Source organism: Prunus persica, chromosome G7 (assembly GCF_000346465.2).
Source record: "Prunus persica cultivar Lovell chromosome G7, Prunus_persica_NCBIv2, whole genome shotgun sequence".
Lineage (NCBI taxonomy): Eukaryota > Viridiplantae > Streptophyta > Magnoliopsida > Rosales > Rosaceae > Prunus > Prunus persica.
Window position 1 is genome coordinate 541,048 of NC_034015.1, and position 12,272 is coordinate 553,319.

General features: G+C 38.5%; 1 protein-coding gene across 1 annotated transcript; it reads left to right on the forward strand.

Moving 5' to 3' along the window:
• LOC18769941 (importin-5) lies at positions 670-12,272 on the forward strand. The gene is made up of 20 exons (XM_020568033.1): positions 670-2,351; positions 2,654-2,857; positions 4,007-4,111; positions 4,800-4,865; positions 4,965-5,129; positions 5,277-5,351; positions 5,456-5,607; positions 5,821-5,956; positions 6,065-6,134; positions 6,234-6,361; positions 6,486-6,542; positions 7,454-7,639; positions 7,741-7,833; positions 9,250-9,335; positions 9,533-9,599; positions 9,680-9,746; positions 9,844-9,980; positions 11,178-11,269; positions 11,418-11,484; positions 11,624-12,272. Exons 1-20 carry the CDS (start codon positions 1,116-1,118, stop codon positions 11,786-11,788), a joined length of 3,354 nt encoding a protein of 1,117 aa, XP_020423622.1. The 5' UTR covers positions 670-1,115; the 3' UTR covers positions 11,789-12,272.

Here is a 12,272-nt window from a genome sequence, read left to right on the forward strand (position 1 = left end):
AACATAGAGTGCTTCAGCCTTCCAACAAACCTCACCCACTTCATGAATTGCTGTTATGAGAATTGGGCTTGTGTCATGTTCTTGGTCAAATGTACTTTCCTAGTTGAATTCCCAGGTCGAAGTCCCTTGCTATGGCATTGTGTTTGGGTTGAATTGAAGAGAAGAAGAACAATAATAACATAGAAAATGTGTTGGAATGTTAGCATTTAATTTTAAAACAGAAAAAAGAATAGGGGCTAATATGAGAAGGAGATAATATGAGTATAAAGAGTACAAAAAAATTATATTTCAGTATTCGGTACGGTACGGTATTCACCGGTATCAAATACTTGATACTGTTACCATATCATACTTTATTGGTACGGTATGATGTCGATTATCTCCCCATCCCAAATGAAACGGTATGAAATCGATATGGTACGGTATGATTAGTGTACAATTTCGGTATTTCGGTTTTAGATGCCCACCCCTAAGTTCAAATCCTCCAAATTGCATATCACTTTTTTTTTTTTTGCCAACGAAGATGGGTATTGACAGCCACCAAGTCCGTCCTCGGCAAAATAACAAAATGATAATTTCCATTCTTGGTACAAACTTTGGACTAATCTTTTAAATAAAAAGGGCAAAAAAAATATTTCCTCTTATTAATTTAAATTGGTCCATTCAATTTGGGCCACATCATTGACCTATTACAAAAATAAATTCAAAACCCATTCATCAAAATCCAAAACAAAAATACTTCGTTTATCGTATCCTTATTAGTAAAGATTTTTATCATTAACACCTAATTTTTCTTAAAATTTATACATAACCATATTACTTATAAAAGAAATATTAAAAAAAAAGGAAAAAAGAAGAAGTGTATTATTGGTCACAGTACGCAGCGCTAGAATAAGTAACTTGAGAGAAACCGAGGAATCCCCCCATTTAAAAACCCTCGTCCAAACACCAAACCCTCCTCTTTTCCCCAACTCTTCCCTCCTCTCTCTCTCTCTCTCTCTCTCTCTCAGATTCTCGGAGGCGCAAAACTTAAAAACACACAAAAACAAATAAACGCCTCCGACCAAATCCTTTATCCTTTTACTTCTCCTTCCCCAAACCCTAAAGCTCCTCCGATGGCCACCGATCCTACCCAGCAGCAGCAGCAGCAGCAACTGGCCATAATTCTGGGCCCCGACCCGACCCACTTCGAAACCCTAATATCTCATCTTATGTCCTCCAGCAACGACCAACGATCCCAGGCCGAAGCCCTCTTCAACCTCTGCAAGCAGGCCCACCCGGACGCCCTCCTGCTCAAGCTCCTTCACGTCTTGCAGTCCTCGACCCGACCCGAGTCCAGGACCATGGCCGTCATCCTCCTCCGCCGCCAGCTCACCCACGATGACTCCTTCCTCTGGCCCCGCCTCACCCCCAACACCCAGTCCACCCTCAAGTCCCTCCTCCTCTCCTCTCTCCAATCCGAGTCCTCCAAATCCATGTCCAAGAAGCTCTGCGATACCATTTCCGAGCTCGCCTCCTCCGTTCTCCCCGAAAACCAGTGGCCCGAGCTTCTCCCTTTCATGTTCCAGTGCGTCACCTCTGACAATCCCAAACTCCAGGAATCGGCTCTCTTGATTTTCGCCCAATTGGCGCATTACATCGGCGAAACCCTCGTTCCTCACTTGACTACCCTCCACGAGGTCTTCTTCCGGTGCCTGTCTACCTCCGCCAAGAGCGCTGACGTCAGAATCGCTGCGCTCGGGGCGTCAGTGAATTTCATCCAGTGCTTGACTAGTGCGGCCGAGAGGGACAGGTTCCAGGACTTGTTGCCGCTGATGATGCAGACGTTGACCGAGGCGTTGAATTGCGGGCAGGAGGCGACTGCGCAGGAGGCTCTGGAGTTATTGATTGAATTGGCAGGGACTGAACCGAGGTTCTTGAGAAGGCAGTTGGTGGATGTGGTGGGGTCCATGCTTCAGATTGCCGAGGCCGAGTCCTTGGAGGAAGGGACAAGGCATCTGGCCATTGAGTTTGTGATTACCTTGGCCGAGGCCAGGGAGAGGGCACCTGGGATGATGAGGAAGTTGCCGCAGTTCATTCAGAGGTTGTTTGCGATTCTCATGAACATGTTGTTGGACATTGAGGATGAACCTGAGTGGCACGCTGCTGATACAGAGAATGAGGATGCCGGGGAGACAAGCAATTACGGGTTTGGACAGGAGTGTTTGGATAGGCTCTCTATTTCCCTGGGTGGGAATACCATTGTCCCAGTTGCTTCAGAGGTTTTCCCGGCTTTCTTGGCTGCTCCCGAGTGGAAAAAGCACCACGCTGCACACATTGCCCTTGCTCAGATTGCCGAGGGTTGCTCCAAGGTATAAATAACTCATCCTTCGCTTTTGTGTTGCCAATGTTGGAGCTTCTGCTTTGTGTATAAGCGCTTACTTGATTAGTTATGTATGTGAGCCGTGGACAGTAATGTTAATGTGAGCCATGGACGCATTTGATATTGTATTTTTCTTCAGGATGATTAGTCATTACTGTAGGTGATCTAATGCCTTTCATACACAGCTTCATAATGAAATAACTTCTCACTTTATTTATGCATGTATTCCTCCGTTGGCTATATTATTCTCTTCCGAGTGGCCTGCTCTAACATTTGCACTTATTGGCGCAGGTAATGATAAAGAACCTTGAACAGGTCGTGTCAATGGTGTTGAATTCATTCCAAGATCCCCATCCGCGTGTGAGATGGGCAGCAATTAATGCAGTTGGGCAATTGTCAACGGATTTAGGCCCAGAGTTACAAGTCCAGTATCACCAGCGAGTGCTGCCTGCTTTGGCTGGAGCCATGGATGACTTCCAAAATCCTCGAGTACAGGTTTGTAACACTGTCCTGTACTCAATAGTAGGGCTTCCTTTCCCCATCTTGTAGGGCTGTATGTTCTTTTAACCCAACACCTCCTGCTTGATAAAATAATGTTTAATCATCTTCATTTTCATTACTCTCATTTTTGCTGCTGTCTTGGTAAAATTTTATCCTTCTTGTAAAGATGAACTGATTAGGCTATGATATATAGTAATTTTGGAAAACCAAACATAATTCATGTAACTATATATTTCGGTAACGGTGTCATTGAATGTTGATTCTTAATTTAGATAATATGGTTCTGCAAAATGAATTGATACGTGATTCTTTGTATGTTTTGTTAATCACAGAAATCATATTAATTTTATGTCTCCTATTTTTTTGAGGGCATAATTTTTTTGTTTTTTGTTTTTTGTTTTTTTTTTTGCAGTTTCATTTATTTATTTGTAAATATCAACTTGCACACTAATGCATTTATAAATATCTCCAATACAGAAAATTCAATGCAACTGCAAAATTTGAACCATACATTCTTAGGAAAAGAATTATATGTTATCTACAATAATATTATGCTCATCTGACAATATGTATCTCTAGCTCCTTCGTCATGCTTCAAACAGATGAATTAAGCATGCAACTTGAAAACATCTTATGCATGTTTAGATAAGGTTAAAATCCTGAGCCTGAGATGGCGGGTATTTGGGCTTTACAGAACTTTAATGGCACACATCCTAAAACTTATTTGGGCATGAGTTCTGGAAAACTTTTTTGTTTTTTTCATCTTCAAATGTCTGCTTCTGCATTTTTTTTGGGGTGGTAGTCTTTCCCATTCCCTCCTTGTTGAAGTACATGTATGGAAGAGTTCCCTTTAGGTTTGTCCTATAAGTTTTGTGCATGTTCTCCATGAAATTGCACTAACAGTTGAAACTATGTTTTAATTTTACAAGCAGTTTTGTGTTGACCCAAGTATATCCTTGAAATCATTAAATTCATTGACTGGTGGCAAAATCACTACATACGATGGATTTCTTGTTTATTTATACGTAGACACACCCTCTCCGTAGTTCTTGATTTTCTAGACATTTATGAGTGATGACATTGATGCTTCTGATTTCACTCTGCACATCAACTTGATGGTTTTTCTGTATTTCTATGTTACAGGCCCATGCTGCTTCAGCAGTACTCAATTTCAGTGAAAATTGCACCCCAGATATTTTGACACCATACCTGGATGGAATTGTGAGCAAGCTTCTTGTACTTCTACAGGTACATAATCTTCCTATTCAGCAATTTCACATAGAGAATAAGTTTTTGGTGTATATGCTGGCAGAAGATGTATATATTAGTATATAAATTAAAAGTGATTGGTTGGTGAAACCACTTCATATTGGTACAAGAGCTGTAGTGGCAAAATATGTTGTATCAGATAAATATTGTGATTAATCATTGCATTCATGGCTCTTTGTTTAGTCACTTTCATAATGTGATGCAGTTAATGTTTTAGTTAGGCAATGAATGGTTGTTCATATTTTGACTTTTGGTAGTTGCAAAGGAAACATGGACTGGAGAACCTGATTTTTTTGAGGGAAGAAACCATGGATAAGGAGCTGACCAAGAATAGAATTAAAAGACTGTTTTTATGGTAGAATCAGATTGATGGTTCTTTTAAGTTTAAGAAAAAGGATTTTTGAGATGTTTGATTTTTATTGTGTTTAGTCAGAATGTCAGCAATATAAATGGGAAAACATCTTGTGGTGAGGCAGAGAAAATAAAAGAGAATAAGTTAATGAGGCTTATGACGGTGATTAAGTTGAAATTAAAAGCCATTGAGTTAAAAATTCGAAGAAATATCTTGCTTAACCTCTTTCCTTTGGTGTGGAGAATCTTTCTCCTTCTTGGTGTAAAGGCGTACTTGCATTTTTGAACTTATATGTTTTATATTTTTGTGTCCCAGAATGGGAAGCAGATGGTGCAGGAGGGTGCTTTAACAGCTTTAGCTTCAGTTGCCGATTCGTCACAGGTACTTGCATTTTAAAATCCATTATGAGGTTGCCAATTTCAGTTTATTTAAGAACACAATGATCAGATTTGACATTTGTATTTGTATTTGTATTTGCAGGAGCAATTCCAGAAGTATTATGATGCTGTAATGCCTTACTTGAAAGCTATCTTGATTAATGCTAATGACAAATCCAATCGCATGCTACGTGCCAAATCCATGGAGTGTATTAGTTTGGTTGGAATGGCTGTTGGAAAGGATAAGTTCAGGGATGACGCTAAGCAGGTGACGATAAATAACATGTTATACATTATCCTTGGTTTCAGATTAATGATGAGAGAGATCCACTATTTATTTATTTAGTTGTTTAGCTGATATTCTGTTTGGTTATTGAAATAATGGTGGCCCTATTGTTTTGTTTTGTTTGGGAAGATTATGGAAGTCTTGATGTCATTGCAAGGATCTCAAATGGAGGCAGACGATCCTACAACAAGTTACATGTTACAAGTAAGTTCTTGTAACTTTGAGAAACAACAGCGAAAATGTAGAAGAATGTCCTGCGGATTCTACATATGTAAACTGAATAAACTAACTGCCTAATCATGTTTCAGGCATGGGCCAGACTTTGCAAATGCCTTGGACAGGATTTTCTCCCTTATATGAATGTTGTCATGCCCTCTTTGCTTCAGTCTGCTCAACTGAAGCCTGATGTGACAATTACATCTGCAGATTCAGATGCAGATATTGATGAAGATGATGATAGGTTGGTTGGTTAAATTTCACCTTTTAAGACCTGATATATGTATTGTATTTCGGAAAAACCACAATTTCTTTCCTGGTAGTCTTGGATGCTGTTCCTAATTGTTTGTGCTAGAAAAAGGCACTTTTGAGATCCTACTCATTTGGCTGAATAATACTTTATGGCAAAAAGTATCTATAATTTCAGTTTTTGACAGGTTTTGTATTCTTAATGCAGCATTGAAATGATTACTGTTGGTGATAAAAGGATAGGAATTAGGACTAGTGTCCTGGAGGAAAAAGCTACGGCTTGTAACATGCTATGTTGCTATGCTGATGAATTGAAGGAAGGGTTCTTCCCATGGATTGATCAGGTTGATGATGATTCACATTTTGTTTTTGGGGGGGAGGGGGGAGGGGATGGTGGTGGTGCTTTTATCAACTTCAACAACTAGATAATGACTGTGCTTAAGTTATTGTAGGTTGCTCCAACATTGGTTCCTCTTCTCAAATTTTATTTCCATGAAGAAGTTAGAAAGGCAGCTGTTTCAGGTATTAGCTAGACCAGTTCTTGAATTTAATTATTTTCTCATATCAGATTCTTTTGGAGCTCTCCTGAAATTCTTTATGTCATTTATCTACTTTCTGCAGCGATGCCTGAGCTGTTGCGTTCAGCCAAATTAGCTGTAGAGAAGGGACTTGCACAAGGTCATAATGAGTCCTATATCAAGCAGTTGTCTGATTACATAATACCAGCATTGGTTGAAGCACTACACAAGGTCTTGGAATCTTTGGTTCATTTGGTCTTCAGCAATGATCAATCATATTTTTTGCTATTTGTTTTGTTTATTTTCAATCCAAGTGACCTTGGTTTTGATGCCTTTGAACATATTTGGTGTGCAGGAGCCTGAGGTAGAAATTTGTGCAAGCATTTTAGATGCGTTAAAGGAATGTGTGCAGGTTTGTGGCATCAATTGATATTTGTTCCGTGTAATAGAACCCATAAACAAATGAATGTGTTTCATATCTGTTCTTTTTCCTGCATCTCTCCGTCCCAACTAGATGTTAATACATTTTATTTGCACGTTACTGATGTTAATAAGTTGTTAACTTAAGTTACTGTTTTAGTTATTTGCTATACACTATTACCTACATGTGCAATACCTACTTGCACCAGTGTATTTTTCTTTTCGGTTCAATTTCGCACTCCTCAAAGCTTCACTAATTTTTATTTTTAATATGTGAAAATAACTGATTTGTGTTTGGCACAATAAAACTCTGATCAGTTTTACTGCATAGTTACTTTGAAATTGCCGGTGGTGATTCTTGCCTTTAATATGAAAAATGTGTGCTTCTAGATAATAATTTATATCTGTTGATTCAATTTCAACAAGTAAACTTAATAATTTCTACCACAAAATCAGAAAATTGTTAGAAATGACATCAGTGTTTGTATTTTGAAGGAAAATAAAACCCATGAAAGCAATCTTGCCTTCAGGTTATGTTTTATATTGACTTCACTAGTTGATTGACTGTTCTTGAACTACGTGATAAAAGATTCTCCGTTGACATCCAATATCCTTTCCTGGATTTTATGTTTTTTCATAAATGTTTTTAGCCTTCTGTATTTGGCACTAGCCAAAAAAGCCTTCTATTGGCCTGTGCTTTGTTTTTAATATAGTCACTTATAATATAATCAAGTATGTTGGATACTATACTGGAAGGATGTTCAACACTTGTGTCTGCTTTATGGAGTTCTACCACTAAATAAGTGTTTTTCGAAGTTGCCTTTCATTGGAGTTTTACCACTGTGCTGCATACTGCTATTGTGTTATGAAGTTGGATCTATTTTAATGTAGTATTTCTTTCAGATTTCTGGAGCACTTCTTGATGAAAACCAAGTTAGGTGCATCGTGGATGAAATCAAACAAGTGGTTACAGCCAGTTCATCAAGAAAACAAGAGCGAGCAGAAAGGGCCAAGGCAGAGGACTTCGATGCAGAAGAAGGAGAACTGCTTAAGGAAGAAAATGAACAAGAAGAAGAACTTTTTGATCTGGTAAGCTTTGAGATTTAGGATATTTTGATGATCTTTAGTGAAAAAGAAGGAACTGAACGGTGAGTTTTTCTTTTAATGCTTTATTGCTTTCCCTGATGAAGGTCGGTGATTGCTTGGGATCTTTGATTAAGACATTCAAGGCATCTTTCATACCTTTCTTTGATGAGCTTTCAACTTACGTAACACTTATGCTGGTAAATCTCCCTTCCTCTCGTTTTGTTTGTCTTGTTTAACTACTTCTAAAGCTATGGTAGTTTTCCATTTTCGTTTTGTACTGGCAGACTGAGATGTGCGCTGCATGTGACTCAGATTGTAATGTGCGTAAAATATTTTGAAAATTACTTGTTATTCTTACTAAAATAAAATTATATATCGAGATTTATAATCAATCTTTGTCAATTATTTGATTTTATTATTAAGTAAGAAATTTCCAGAATAGAAATTATTGATCAATGAAATAAAAAATAAGGTCCATGGATGAGACAACAATAGTACTAGTAACCAATAGCATAAGAGATGATGAAATGGAGTTATTAAATAAGATTTTGAAAGGAGGGCTATAATATTGATAGAAAAGGAAAAGAAAACAGACTTATTACTTCAAACATCCTTACTTGTATATATGTTGTATGTATAATTGCATAAGGGGGATCCCATATCACTGTAGCTGTGGCAGGATCCATATCAACTTTCTATGTGCTGTCGATATTATTAATACCATCGATAATTCGTATATACAGTTGTTGATATTGTGTCGATATACATCCCATCCTAGCTACAGTGAAAACAGAATCCCGTTTATGAAGGGCCCTACACACACACACACACACACACACACACACACACACATTTATATATATAGGAAACTGCTATTGGCATTCCGAAAAAGTCAGCATGCCTTCCTCCCTTACGCTTTTACAAAGGAGTGCAAGATGACTTTTTTTGAAGTGCCAATAATAGCTTCAGGAAAGGGATCCCCAGTTTTTGCAGGAAATGGGGTCTGCTTGTGGGGCACACTCGACTTCATAGATCAACCTTGTATAGACATGCATGAGTTTTAGTTATACATCACCACTGCTTACCCCTTCTCACACTGGATGAGTTAATCTGCTCCTTGAACATCTGAGTTTTGACCATCATCATCTGGTTGTGGACGGGTTTGCATGATTGTTGTGAATTTAATTTGATGTTGACAGTATCACACTATTTATCTCTGACTTGTGTGGGGTATCCTTGAAGCTTTAGTTATACATCACCGCTGCGTACCCCTTCTCACACTGGATGAGTTAATCTGCTCCTTGAACATTGGAGTTTTGACCATCATCATCTGGTCATGGGCGGGTTTGCATGACTGTTGTGAATTTAATTTGATGTTGACAGCATCACACTATTTATTGTGTCTACTTTGTAAAAAGAAGTTACTTTGGATATTTAACATGAAATGGAGTGTAATTCGTAAATTGACATGTTAAATCTAGGCAAACGAGAATGAAGCAGCTATGAAAAAAATACATGTTCTTAGTATTTTTTGTATTCCCTAACCTGTTCGAGTTTATGATTTGAACTCATGTACTTACAAGAATTTTTCTGATGGCTTATTGATGGAGCAGGGTAAGGATAAAACTGCGGAAGAGAGGCGGATTGCCATTTGTATATTTGATGATATGGCAGAGCATTGCCGTGAAGCAGCTCTTAAGTAAGCAGTTTTGTTTGTATTATGTTGGAAGGGTGATGATTTTGGCAATCCAAAATCACTCAAAAATAACCTCATGCACTCCTCTTGTGTGAGAGAGTACAGGAGTGTGGGAGTTTGGAGTGCCTAAATCATCTCCCATATTGGAATCTTGATTCCTATTTTCTCCTCATGTAACCAAATGACAATTGGTGAAACAGATACTATGATACCTACGTTCCTTTCCTATTGGAAGCTTGCAATGATGAAAGTTCAGATGTTCGTCAGGTTTGTACTCCTTTTGATTGTGTTATAGTGCATATTTAGTTATCATAGTGACAGTTAACAACAAAGAACATCTACTTCAGGCTGCAGTTTATGGGGTTGGTCTTTGCGCCGAGTATGGTGGATCTGTGTTTAAACCGCTTGTTGGAGGTAGGTTGCTTTGCTCTTGCTTTGTCTCTGTTTTTGTTTGGAGTTGTTTCCTTGTATGTTTTCTGATGGGTGTTATTTTTCAATTTTTGCTCTGCAGAAGCTCTTTCTAGGTTGGATATGGTAATCAGGCACCCTAATGCACAACATTCTGACAATGTGATGGCATATGACAATGCTGTTTCAGCTTTTGGGAAAATTTGCCAGTTCCATCGTGACAGTATAGATGCAACACAGGTAGATGATATTCTTTTGCTTCAAACTCTGATCTTTCGTACTTCTCTATGCTCATTTCCTTGTTTTTACTTCTGTCGATGTGTCTATGCTTGGCGTCGTGCTAAAAAATTGATTGTTTGAGGCATAAATGGTGTACCATTAACTTACTGCTCGTTCTGTACCATAACCACTCAGAGTGATGAATGCATCTTTTTTATATTGTGTCATGTTCGAACCCAACAATTCCTTAATGCAGCCTACTCAAGCCCAACAATCCCTTAATGTTGTCGACTTAATGCCTGTTTGGGACTGCTTCTGGGAGGGCTAAAACCCATAGTGCTTCTGACAATGTTTGGCAGAAAAAATTAAAAGTGCTTCAGGGTCATAAAAGCGCTTACTGGAGAAACACTCAAGTGCTTCTTCTGGAAGCACCCGACGCGCTTCTAGTAAACGCATTTATGAGCAGAAGTGCTTCCTACAAGTGCAATCCTAAACAGGCCCTCCATCAACTAAATTGATGTGTATTCTGGGTTTTGATCTCTTTGGAGGAATTTCAGCATGCTCAATCCAATGCTCTCAGTATGATCAAATGCCCCTATTAAATTGATTTGTGTTTATTAGAAGCCGTGTTGTGATAAGATAAACTATGTCATCCATTGAATCACACACATCATCTTTCAGTGCTGCGTTAGAGTCAACTCAAAGTTGGTTGATGGTGGTGCTGCAGGGTTTGTAGAATAAACATAGTTGATTGCTAGGTGAAGCTTTTCAGGGGACTAACACTAGGGTGGGTAATTGGTATCCATTAGGTGTTAGGAATGTGATGGTGATGGTGATGGCGATGGTGATTTGGCCCAATATTTTTACCCCATCCCAAATCAGCACACTTGTAAATAGATAGCTGCATTTGATTAGTCGGCTAGTGCTTTGCTGATTTACTGATGTGAACGAAAATAACTGAGATGTCGAATTGTTACCCTTGGGGCCATTTCATTTCTGAAATGAAGTCAAATGATTTTGTATCAGATGTTCTGTATATGTGCTACTGCTATTTGTTCAACCTTTTACTAGCATTATACTTCCTCACAGTGCTTTTCTTTACATTTTTTGTCACACACAACGATTTTTTTCCCGATCTAGCTATTACCATATCAAGTCTGGTAGTGGATATTTAATATTGGCCTTTTTGTTGTTTCACATATCCATTTTGTTTGGCAGCTCGTCCCAGCCTGGTTAAGCTGTTTACCTATAAAAGGTGATTTGATTGAGGCCAAGGTTGTCCATGACCAGCTATGTTCAATGGTTGAAAGGTAAAAAAACTGGAATTTGGAGAATATTGAATTGTTAATAGATAAATGTTTGCATGTCTTTTTTTTATCAGTATTTTTTTCCACTCTTCAATGCCTATTTAATTGTCCAAGGTGATTGTATAATGAAAAGTAATTGCATTGTTTACAGGTCAGATAGGGAGCTTTTAGGGCCCAATAATCAATATCTTCCCAAAATAGTTGCGGTTTTTGCTGAGGTATGTAGTGGTTTTCTGATGCACGTATGAATCTCATTCATTCTTGTGAACTATTAGGTCTAGGTCTCTCTCTCTCTCTCTCTCTCTCTCGCTCTCACTCTCTCTCTCTCTCTCTCTCAATTGGGCCAATGTGCTGTAGGTTTTATGCGCTGGTAAAGATTTGGCAACAGAGCAAACTGCTAGTCGTATGGTTAATCTATTAAGGCAGCTTCAACAAACTTTACCGCCCTCTACCCTAGAATCAACCTGGTCATCCTTGCAGCCCCAGCAACAGCTTGCATTGCAATTTATACTCTCATCATAATTCTTTAGCCTTCGCATTGCCTTTTGTTTGTGGAAACTGCTGCTTCTGGTCATTATATTTCCCTTTGCATTGGTGGGATATGCAATTTCATTTATCAGGAAAGCTCATGGGGTGGGCACATGATTGTTTGGAAGCGGATGTCTGGTCTGCGTTTTGATAGTGCATTCTTTTAATTTTGTGTTCCAAAATTATTTCTCGTGGATTGGCGCCAATGCCTTGTTGCATTTTTTAGTCGGCGGAGGATGAAAAAAGTTAGGGATAGAAAGTTTTGCAATACAGTGTGCATATTATAGACGATCCAGTACTCCTAAGCTTCAAAAGATTGAAGTCAACAAAAGGATTGCGTACAATTGTGGCTTTTAGTTTTGTATGTTAAAGGTCAAGGTGTGTGATGAAGACATCTTGTATCAGTTTTGGTGCTTTATATTTTTGAAATGTAAAACAGTTTAATATAAGTTTGTTTTGCATTTGGTTTCCTTGTTCA